This window comes from Musca autumnalis, unplaced genomic scaffold (genome assembly GCF_047663935.1).
Source record: "Musca autumnalis isolate F117 unplaced genomic scaffold, ASM4766393v1 scaffold_1, whole genome shotgun sequence".
NCBI classification, from domain to species: Eukaryota; Metazoa; Arthropoda; class Insecta; order Diptera; family Muscidae; genus Musca; species Musca autumnalis.
In genome coordinates this window covers 212,971,082-212,983,326 of record NW_027411644.1, presented here as the reverse complement: position 1 = coordinate 212,983,326, position 12,245 = coordinate 212,971,082, and the positions used below count along the sequence as shown (strand labels likewise).

At 33.3% G+C, this 12,245-nt stretch overlaps 2 protein-coding genes across 2 annotated transcripts; one reads left to right on the top strand and one right to left on the bottom strand.

Moving 5' to 3' along the window:
• Nucleotides 1-96: 96 nt before the first annotated feature.
• On the bottom strand, nucleotides 97-1,346 carry LOC141389039 (probable peptidyl-tRNA hydrolase 2). Its single transcript, XM_073960042.1, has 2 exons — nucleotides 1,044-1,346; nucleotides 97-579 (listed from the first exon to the last, which is right to left on the bottom strand). Exons 1-2 carry the CDS (start codon nucleotides 1,224-1,226, stop codon nucleotides 208-210), a joined length of 555 nt encoding a protein of 184 aa, XP_073816143.1. The 5' UTR covers nucleotides 1,227-1,346; the 3' UTR covers nucleotides 97-207.
• Nucleotides 1,347-7,720: 6,374 nt separating this feature from the next.
• On the top strand, nucleotides 7,721-9,256 carry twr (signal peptidase complex catalytic subunit SEC11 homolog C twr). The gene is made up of 4 exons (XM_073960039.1): nucleotides 7,721-7,972; nucleotides 8,223-8,482; nucleotides 8,555-8,732; nucleotides 8,801-9,256. Exons 1-4 carry the CDS (start codon nucleotides 7,904-7,906, stop codon nucleotides 8,849-8,851), a joined length of 558 nt encoding a protein of 185 aa, XP_073816140.1. The 5' UTR covers nucleotides 7,721-7,903; the 3' UTR covers nucleotides 8,852-9,256.
• The last annotated feature ends 2,989 nt before the right edge of the window (nucleotides 9,257-12,245 follow it).

Here is a 12,245-nt window from a genome sequence, read left to right as displayed (position 1 = left end):
CTGGACAAAAATGTTATACTTTCCAACGGTGGCAAAATACCCCTCCGTGTAATGTAGGCGACATTTTCAACTAGCTCCTTGAAATATACATACAAATTTTATAAATTTATTTTGTTTGTTTTATTTTTCACGTCCTACGAGAATTAACCTTAAATACTTATTAAATGTTAAACCTAAGTATTCTATAAAACTGTATATTTGATAGTCTCAAAGCAATTTCAAATGACCAGTCACTTGATCAATAGCCTCTACAGCTGCTGGTCCAATAGCCAAAACAGTCTTAGAATTTGGTTCAATTTGTGTGCGACCAGCATCACGAATCAAACAGGTATTTAGGCCCTTTGCTTCGGCCGCCTTTTTCAGGCACATCATTTCAGCTTCACTTTCTACTTTAAGGGCAACTTTTGCACAACCGGTATTCTCCCAGGCTCTCACTAGACTTGGTGTACGATGCACAGCCTTTTGATATGCTCCAACAGCGCCATGACCACATTGAGCAGCAATTTTTCCTTTTCCCATTTTTAGATCGTTGCGAACAAGCAAAACCATTTTATAGTTATGGCTAAAACTGGTGAAGAGCTGTAACAAAGATATTAACACATAACTATAGTTTTAAATTATCAACAAGTAAAAAAGTATCAGTCGGCTTTGCCGACAGACATATACTACCTTCAGCCTGTGTGAATTGAAACGTCCATCTATTGACAGGAGGGCACAATTTTTCTGAATATGTTCGAACTTTTGTGGAAGAGGTACGTACCTAAAGGAATTGACCGATATGACCCATCTTCGAACATAAACTGAGTTCGGACAAAATATTACCGAATCGTTTGATGCGTTCTAGAGTTATTGTGCGCTCCAGCCAGCCAGACAGACGGACATTGCTAAATCAATTCCAAATTGTCTGAAACGGATTTCGTCCAAACATACTTGGGGTCTAAAACCATTATTTCGATGAGGCACATTTTGCCCTTATGAAATTGTATATAGGTACCCTCGATAGCATAAATACTGAGGGTGTAATTATAATTGAATATACCTACCGGTTCATTAGCAGCTACATTTGTACTACCACCCGCGGCTCCTGTGTCGTCATCCGTTTTCTTGTCCAACTGCTCCTTAATTTCTTGTTTCTTCAGGGCATATTTATATCCAACAAAGAATGATAATAGCACAGCAATTCCATTTACAATTTGTGTTGTATCCAAAAGTTTGTTGTCACCCATATTTTCAAGATAGTTTTATATTGGATTTGGGAAAAGAGGGATGCTGCTATGGGCTGTGGAACTCTCTTTTTATCAAGCACATTGACACCGGCTATTCAAAAATGTCAAAAATGTAGAGTTGTGTAGTAGCGGAATGAAATAGTTCAATGGGACTATTCCGAGACTGGAACAACGGGACCATGATGCAATTAATAAGGTGAAACAGGAGCTACCTGGTTTAAGCCTTTACCTATTAAACTGCGTGTTGCAGTGTGCGTTCAAAAATACAAAAACAAAATACATGTATTTCAAATTGAAAACAAAAACAAACACATGTATTTTGTTTTTGTTTTTTTGAACGCACACGCAACACGCAGTTAATTAGGTAAAGGCTTTAATAAGAAAGGTTAACAGCCTGTTTCTGTATGTCGAAAGAAGAATGTGTGCGAAAGAAACACGTCCAAACTCTTGTGTGTTTTTCAAATTTGTTTTTTTGTTTTGAAGCAAAAGCAAAGGTAAAATAATTTCGAAAACTAAAGTTCGGGCGTGTTTCATTCGCACACATTCTTCTTTCGACATACAGAAACTGGCTGTAACTATAGCTTTCTGTCAATTTAATTTTTTTTCTTTCGAACGTTCCTAAAACGTCAAAACAAAATACACAATCTCTCTATAGCCCTGTTCCTTTACGTGCAAGAATCTTCAAGTTTTACAACTTTTTACTCGAAAAGCGTTCCTTTACTTCAGACACCATACAATTCATATGGAAGTAGATTACAACTTTTGCTACTTTTGCCAGTTTTACCATTTTCAAAAGTAAAGGAACAGACCATATGTGTGTGTGCTGTTTGAATAATATGCCAAACAATTTTGAAAACAATCTAATTCATGGTATAAGTAAAGAGGTAGATTTAAATGAAAAAAATCTACAGAACCCTTGTTTTTCTTGAATTCCTAAAACTTCAAAATAAAAGCAACAAGTGGGTTTGTTTACAATGCATTTTTTGAGCATTTTATAAAAAACGCGAAAAATGAATGAAGCGTTAAGTTTTCTCCACATAATCGAGTTGTGAATATGATAAACTGATTGTTTCCATGCAAATCTCACCAATTTCTTCCATACAAATGGTCTAAAAACAATTTTAAAAATCAGTGAATTCGATTGTTTTTAAAATTGTTTGGCATATTATTCAAACACCACACACACATACACAGTTTGTTTATATTGTTTTGAAGTTTTAGGCATACTCGAATGAAAAAAATTAAATTGGCATAAAGCTTTGGCTAACCTTTCTTATTAAACCATGATCTAATTCAATGATTTTTAAAATTGTTTTTAGAACATTTGTGTGGAAGAAATTCGTGAGATTTGCATTGAAACACACATTTTATCATATCAACAACTCGATTATGTAGAGAAGCCTTGACACTTCATTCATTTTTCGCGTTTTTTTAATAAAATGCTTAAAAATGATATTAGCGGTATTCACTCATTGTGGTAGATTTACAACTCCTGTTAATGTACTATAAGTACCAGGGTTTTTTACAACGAAGTGTGAATGTCTTTTTTGTGAATATCGTAAACAAATCAATGCATCTTAACGTCGTCGTAAGTCTATCTTTTAGTTTCAGTTTTATTACACTTTTTTCATAAAAAATTGTTTTTTTCTTGGCCTCCATTATTTTATTATCCTTTATTCTTTTTATTTTTCCCATTTTTCCACCAAAAAAAAACAAAACTCCGACATAAAATAAAACTCACAACAAAGTGACGGCACAACAATCAGCTGTTCTAACCCTTGTAAAAGTACAATGGAATGTTTACAATACTTTTAGGTCGAGTGAATTAACAACCCTGTGGTATATTAAACTTTCATGTACTTTGTTGTTGTAGTATTGTAAACACTTGTAGATCTACAATATTAACAAGATGTACAAGATCTACAATGCCACTTTACCAACATGAGTGAATACCGCTATTGTAAACAATCCCACTTGTTGCTTTTGTGTTTACTAATTTTGATGTTTTAAGGGTTGTTTACACCATCTATCAATGTCGTGTGAGATGTCAAATTTTCTACCTGCGAATGTTGTACACATAGTGTGACCACTACGAAAATTTTCATCTATCAAAATGATTTGGCAACTCATATGTAAATTTTTCATTTAGGGAGCGTTCTATTTGATACGGCATTCTTGTATGTAAACATAAATTTATCAGCTGTTTTCTGGCATTCTCAAAAAAAAAAGAAAAACAAAATCTTTTAAAAAAGAAAATGGAAAGTTATGTATATTTAAATATTTAGAAAAGTAAACAAAGAGTGTTTATAATGTAATTTTCAGATCGATTGGTCGAAAGAAGCAGTCTTGGAAATGATTGCTTTGTGGCAAAAACATAAATGCCTCTATAACCCCAAAAACCTATTCTACCACAACAAACATGCTAGATATTCATTTTCCTTTAACCAAAATTAAAATTTGCGCAAATTTGCAACTCAACAATAAATGTAAACAATGACAAAAACAGCTGTTTTTATATTTATAGGTTATGTCATACGAAAATAACACTTGTTCAGTTCAGTCAGCTGGGTATTGCTGCTACCTTTTCTTGTTCTACCATGATTCACAATAATGTATTTTGACCTGTCCCCATGGTACAATTAAGGGTTGTTTACACCATCTATCAATGTCGTATGAGATGTCAAATTTTCTACCTGCGAATGTTGTACACATAGTGTGACCACTATGAAAATTTTCATCTATCAAAATGATTTGGCAACTCATATGTACATTTTTCATTTAGGGAGCGCTCTATTTGATACGGCATTCTCGTATGTAAACATAAATTTATCAGCTGTTTTCTGGCATTCTCAAAAAAATTGAAAAACAAAATCTTTTAAAAAAGAAAATGGAAAGTTATGTATATTTAAATATTTAGAAAAGCAAATAAAGGGTGTTTATAATGTTATTTTCAGATCGATTGGTCGAAAGAAGCAGTCTTGGAAATGATTGCTTTGTGGCAAAAACATGAATGCCTCTATAACCCCAAAAACCTATTCTACCACAACAAACATGCTAGATATTCATTTTCCTTCAACCAAAATTAAAATTTGCCCAAATTTGCAACTCAACAAAAAATGTAAACAATGACAACAACAGCTGTTTTTATATTTATAGGTTATGTCATACGAAAATAACACTTGTAGGTATAAACGCACAAATTGAAAGTTGTATGGATGACGTCAATTTTGACAAACATAGAGAATGTCGAATGGGTGAAAGAAATGACAGCTCATATGACATTGATATATGGTGTAAACAGCCCTTTAGTAATTCAGGAAAAACAAGGGTTCAATAGATTGTTTTCATTTAAATCTACCTCTTTACTTATACCATGGAAACTACAACAACAAGACTATTTTGATTGAAAGTTCTTCAAGTTGTCAATATTTTTGTTTATATTTTAATACGAATATTTCATGAAAACGATTTAATATTATGGATATTATGGAAACTACAACAACAAGACTATTTTGATTGAAAGTTCTTCATGTTGTCAATATTTTTGTTTATATTTTAATACGAATAATTCATGATAACGATTTAATACTATGTTTACATTTACGAAATCCACTCGATTTCAACTGTCAATTCCATTGCTCAAACGTCAAATGAAATCCAATCGATTTCAGATGAGTTTTCATTTGACGTATACACAAAGGAATTGACAGATGAAATCGAGTGGATTTCGTAAATGTAAACATAGTCTAAAGCCTCCCATTCATTAATCAGTCTGTGCCTTCAGTCCGATGAACCCTTTCTGTATGTGTGACTGACAAGTGTGTAGCAAGAACCATCAGTCAAGTCTAAAACTCTTGAATTTCTCCTCCAAAAATGAATGAATTATACGTTTTTTTTTGTGTTCCAACACCAACACTATTTTCTTTTTTTTTCAAAATTGTTTATTGACAATTTGAAAATAAACGCAATTAACCCTGACTGATGGGGGTTCATTTTGAATTCAAAACTATTTTGATTTTCATCAGTCTTGAAAAAGTCATTCTCAAATTTTCGAAAATTTACACATACTATCACAAATGCTGTCGGGTAGACTAATAGGTGAGTGCCCAGCTTAACATTTTTATAAAACATGCATCATTTAAGTTGTCAATTCCATACAATATGTGTATTCGTTTACTCAAAGGTTGTACAAATTTTTACTGAATGTTGTTCGTTTACTCTTCAGTACAATGCAAAAGACCTTGGCGGTTTACAAGGAGTTACTGGACTTGTACAAATTATTGAATAAATTTGGACTTGTACGATTAATTGAATATCTGTCAAATAAATGACGTAAACTGCCAAAACACCAGTTTTAAGTGCAAGTATAAAATGCGTTTTAGTGTTCTACTTTGTATGATTCTATCCATACATTTGGTCTGTTCCAGAACTGCAAGAATCTACTAATTTTTATTATTTTTTCCGACAACATAAAGGGAAAATTTTATCTTAGTAAAAAATATAGTTAAACGTATCGAGATGCAACGATTTCGTTGGCTAGGCCATATCATGAGAATGAGCGACGATGAACCCGCTAAAAAGGCGTATGAATACATGCCCCATGGCGGTGCACGCAGAATCGGCAGGCCTAAGCTTCGATGGAGCAAACAAGTGGGTGAAGAAATGGAAAGGCGCGGTATTCCAAAAAGTCAAGCGAAAAACAGAGAGGAATGGAGATCTTTTCTTAGTTCGGTCTATGGAACAAATGTTCTGTAATGGGCCAACTAAGTAAGTAAAAAATAGTAGCTTCTTGCAGGTTTTGGAACAGACCAAATGTATGGATAGAATCATACAAAGTAAGTTTACATTTACGAATTCCCCTCGATTTCAACTGTCAATTCCATTGCTTAAAGGTCAAACGTCAGTTTTTTGCTTATAATTTCGGTAATTACCGATGTTTTTCGGTAAGTTAGCGACGAATAAAAACCCTCGTAAAGTTCTACCGAAAGCAAGGGTGTTGTCAACTTTTATTTAAACTGTTCATTCATAATTTTGCGTTTTAATTTTACCGATTTCTGTCGGTAGCTCAAAAAATGTGTTAGTCCCGGGCCACACTACAGTAATTTCACTGAAATTTTTATATGAAATTATGCGTCTCTAGATCGACGTCCATAGCAGAGTAAAATCATAAAATTGCTGTAGTGGGGAATTCGATTTAAGAACACCTAATTTCATGAAATGTTTTAATGAAATTCACGCTAGTGTGGACTGGGACTTAGAGAATCGCACTACAGGACAGAAAATGGGCTCTGAAAACTGCAATATAAAAAAAGTACAGGGAAGTCTAAACGGTAAATGAAGAGGAAGACCACATGAGCATTTCGTTAAGTCCCGGTCCACACTATAGCGATTTCATTGATAAAATTTCATGAAATAAGGCGTTCTTAGATCCACATAAATTTCGGGATTTTACTCTACTATGGAACTCGATTTAGAGACGCATAATTTCATGAACTTTTTTCAATGATATCACTCTAGTGTGGACCGGGACTAACAGGCAACCATATGCCAAATCGCTAGATGGCTAAATTAATGCTCTGTTCCTTTACTTGCCTGAGGTTACCATTTCTTACCATTTTTAACCTGCAAAGTGTTCCTTTACTTTAAAAAGCATACAATTTATATGAGAGCAATTCACCACTTTTACCATTTTCTGCCACTGTTACCATTTTTAAAAGTAAAGGAACAGACCATGGTAGAACAAATACAAGGTAAAGTTAATACTACAACAAATACAACTCGAACAACAACCACAAAGGAATTTGTTTTTGTTTGTAACGTTACTGCCAGTTGTATTTGTAAACAAAACAAGGAAATGTCTATAAATTATTGGAATTTAAAAAACTAATAATTTTTCACATTTGGTTGAATATTTTGGAAAACATGAATGAAAATTTGTTATATTTTCAATTTTTATGGTTCCACATCATTCCACTAAATGCATAAATTCTCGCAGAAAGTAGAATTCTTGCAGAAAAGTTTGGGGTCGCTGGAAATTCATAGAAAAAGGAGAAGCTGTTTCAATGTTTTGTTTTAGAAATCAAAGAAGCACATGTTTATTAGGGCTTTATTTTTTTTAAATTTTAACAAAATACCTCACATATTAACAAACGTTGTATCGCCTCTACAAGCGGTGATTTACTTCTCGGCTTATCGTTCGAACTTGGAGGAGGTTACATATCATTGATATGAAGAAGTCTTTCTGGGAAATGGTTTTTTCCGAATGATATATTTTTTTTCTCAAAAAATATATGTCCCTAATGTACATCGAAATAGAAATGAATGTATAAAATGTCATATGAAATTTGACACTAACACTACAACCCAGTTCAGTCAGCTGGGTATTGCTGCTACCTTTTCTTGTTCTACCATGGGAACAGACCATAAACAAGGATCTTTCTCATATGAAACAAAGGCGACAACTTTCGACTATTATGACGCAGGCATTGAATTTTATGTCGGCAACGAGAATAGTCGGCGTCACAACATCGATCGACGGCTTCATTCTCAGTTGACGTGGTATAAAAACCTTAGCGGCTTTTTTAGAAGTCACAGAAATTTTTTGCAAAATCTCTAAAGATTCTTTCAGAGAGTTATTTTTTTGTCGTAGCATTGATTTAGAATAGAAAATATACAATATGGGTCTAGCCGAAACATTACAAATTGATGAAATGATACAGGATTTTAAGCGTATGAATAAACGCCAGGTAAGGAAACGAACGACGAGACACTTAAAATACCAACAACAATAGTAGCCACACAAACTAGCCAACCAAGCAAGCAGCAAATCACACATTTTAACAAACAAGTGTATCTGTGTGTGTGTGCGGGTTTTTGGTTTGGAAGAGCTTTAACTTGGCTGCTGATGTTGTTATACGTGTCTTTTATATTGTTGGATCTATTGCAATGCCAATATGTTTACTAAGCATCATTGTATCTTGGTGTCTCTATTTTTAGTCCTTGTACCAATTTCTTAGCTTTGCCATGATTGTGTCCTCCGCCCTAATGATCTGGAAGGGTTTGATGGTGGTGACCGGTAGTGAGAGTCCCATTGTTGTAGTATTGAGCGGTAGTATGGAACCAGCATTTCACAGAGGTGATCTCCTCTTCCTTACCAACTATAAGGAAGAACCCGTACGTGTAGGTGAAATTGTTGTTTTCAAAGTTGAAGGCAGAGACATTCCAATTGTACATCGTGTAATTAAATTGCATGAAAAGTAAGTAGAGCAAACGGAACTCTATGAAATTTGATAATAATCTGTTCTGTTTTGATATTTTACCAATTCTAGGGAAGATGGCTCCGTAAAATTCTTGACAAAGGGTGATAACAACAATGTCGACGATAGAGGTCTCTATGCCCCTGGACAATTGTGGTTAACGAAAAAGGACATCGTTGGCAGAGCTAGAGGGTTTTTACCGTACGTTGGTATAATTACGATATTTATGAACGAGTATCCCAAAGTCAAGGTAAGTCAAGATTAATAGTATTTTGCATTAACTATACGCTAATTCCTTTTTTTCTCTCTCATTCACAGTGGGCCATCTTATCGATCTTAGCCATTTTCGTTTTATTACATCGTGAATAATGTCTGGTTTTATTTGTTAACCAAACGCAAAAAATTAGAAGACTTGATCCATTGAAAGCTAACAAATGCCACAAAAACTCTCTACTAGACAACGTAATAGAATAAAAACATAATAACACTGAATAATTTGGAGCTTCTTTTCAAACAAAACTAAAACAACAAATCTATTTATTTATGCCTTAATGAAACAATGAAGAACATTTATGGTAAAATTTACAATCGTTCAGTCTCCAATTTTGTTAAATTTCCTTCCTATATTATTTAGTTGTACTATACATTAATGGTTTCTCTTGTGAAACTTCAAAATATGTTGAAAACAAAAGAGTTGCATTTCATAATTTCCATCGTAAACAAGGAATTTAAAGAAGACAAACTAAAGTTAATTGAAAAAAAAAAAATTAAAAACAATTGTTTTAATTTATTTTCTTTTTTAAAATAAGAGCGGTTAGTGGTCATGAGACCAACAGGTTTATGAGCTAAAGAGAAATGAAAATTAGGAGAAGAGAAAAATCATATAATTAAAATTTGTGAAACGACAGAATTTTTGTCATATTCATTCAATATCAGTGTTTTGAACTTCTAGCTATTAATTTAATAGTAAAAAAGTAGAAATTTCAACGCGGAAATGGAAATTTCTACTATTAAATTTGCTGTGGGCAACGCAATTGGTATTGGGTTGATATCCATAATCGACCCCTAAGTTTTAAATGATCGCCATTATTGAAGAGTACGAGCAGTGAAGCGTTAAAAGCCAAACTCATAACATCCGAAGGAATCGCTTAAAAGCGTTGCCTTAGAAGGTATGCAGATTGAAACGGGAAACCCCTAGTCGGTGCAAAAACACATTACATTTGAAAAATCAAAGTTTAACGGCAAGCTTGGTCTTTTAATTACAATGATTTCTTATTCCCCTTGATTTGTTATTCCACCGTTTCAATTTAAAGGAGAAAGTGAGAAATTTTACCGGGAATTTGCATTCAGAATAGCCACCAATATTACAATAACTTTTGTATATGTACAAGATTCGAAGCATTACCATAGAAGCCACTTCAGCATCCGATATGCCTGATGAGCGGTGTGACTAAAAGCGAAACCAGACGAATAATTTGGTGGTTGTGTGGTAATCTCTTTGGTTTTCCTTTTTCGTCCACGGTTACCAGTTCAGCAATACATATTTGTTTCGAGAGTAGCACTGACTCATCCAGCAGCAGTACATAAAATCTTTGAGAGAATGACAATGCAGCACCAACGAGCAAAACTAAGCATAACCAAAGAGGGGTTGACTTCCGTATCGTCAGATGCTTTGCAAATGTCTACAATTGTCTGAAGTATTGTGAAGTTGACATAGTAATACTTAGCAAATGCGAAGATATGTACTTCAAAGCGTCACAATTGCGGATTTTTGACGCGTGGAAAAACCAAACATGTTACATTATTTCGGATGCATTTAGTTGCATGTCTGTGCAACTGAAATATTTTGACGAAGTTTGAAAACTACAAAGCAGCTGACGATACGGAAGTCAGTCCCTGGCAATACGCTATTGTTATAAGCGCAAAGCTATCGTCAAGCGGTATCGTCGTACCTTCCAAACAATGGACATATAAGTCACCATTTTTCAAATTGAACCCTCTGAGACCCACAATCCAAATACAAAGTAAAGGCCTCGACACATAAGAAGCATGTCATTCTTGCTGAAGTCATATCTGATAAAAGACTAAAGACCAAGTTTGACCTAAATAAAAAGATTTCAGAATCACAATTGAAATAAGACTATGACCATTATTATATTCTCTCGGTAGGTAAATGTTGGTCGGTATCGGACAGATAACCCCTATTTTATTCTTATAAGGACCGTTATTATAACCTTTCGGAACTTTGTGCTCCTTTTAATTTATCTGACACTTATTCTTAAAGCAATCTTGTAAGAGTAAAAAATGGGTTATTTGTGGGATACTAACTACAGCTCGGGAAGACATGAATGGCCATCCGAGCCAAATAATCTAAATCTTAAATACGAATGAAGGAATTTAAGATATGCAATGGCTAAACAGATCGCGGGTTCAAAAAAACTTTATTCAGTTATACCCACTAAGACCATGTTTATATTGTAGCCTTTTGCAGGTTTAACCTTCTTTATGATGATTTATTTGAAATATAAGCAATGGAATTGACATTTGAAACCCAGTGGGTTTGTTAAATCCAGTTATATATAAATGTACTATAATGCTGGTACAATAATCGCTGAACCATTTTCAAAATTGACAAATCAAGCAGTTTTTAAGATGCCAAAGATAAATTCCTAAATAATACAACAAAACAAATGTTAAATAAAAAATAATTTAAAAAAAATTAAGTTACAGTATTTTATTTATAAATGCACTGAAAACTAGAAAATAATTTTTTGCTTCGCTTCAATATGTATATTCTTCCTCATGATGGAATCTCTCAAATAAAACGTTTGCATTTAAATTAAAAATTGTGACAAAATTAAACGACAAGCGTTTTATTTGAGAGATTCCATCATGAGGAAGAATATACATACATATTAAAGCTAAGCGAAAAATTATTTTCTAGTTTTCAGTGCATTTATAAATAAAACACTAACATAATTTTTTTAAATTATTTTTTATTTTTAACTTTTTAGTATCATTATCAAATTAATCCAATTTAGGCCGAAAATGTAGATACAAACTTCAAAATGCCTGAAATCGGGTGGTACCGTTTTTAAGAGCTATACCAAAACCTGGTCCCAAGGCACATTTATATAAGGTAGAAGTGACAAACAGCTGTATTTTTAGTTTTTTTGTAAATTTGGTTTTCAAAATGTATTGGGTCTACTCATGAAATTTGGAACTTCGAAATTATCTAGCATAAAATACTTTTTTTTCATACTAAACCTGCAATTAAAATGACCTACGACACTTCTGAATGCTTTATATTTATTTTTTGATTCAAACTTGTTCTATTTTAGAGTATTTTCAAAACGTATTTTTATTTTTCCTGGGAAAATTTTTAGAACGACCCTATTATTATTTCTTTGACATTTAATTTTCAATAACAACAATTTTGTTATGTAAATTTGTTAGTTGTTGTAATTCATGCATATACCTTATACATGGCACAATTATGCTATGTTTACATTTACGACATCCACTCGATTTCATCTGTCAAATCCATAGGTTAAACGTCAAATGAAATCCAATGGATTTCAGATGAGATTTCATTTGACGTTTGAGCTATGGAATTGACAGATGAAATCGAGTGGATATCGTAAATGTAAACTTAGCATTACACAGGTAGTGGCATCGTAAAATTTTGAATATGTTATGTCAAAACTTTCTTTATGTTGTTGGGGACTTTTCATATTCGATCAGCTGGTGTGATACCACTACC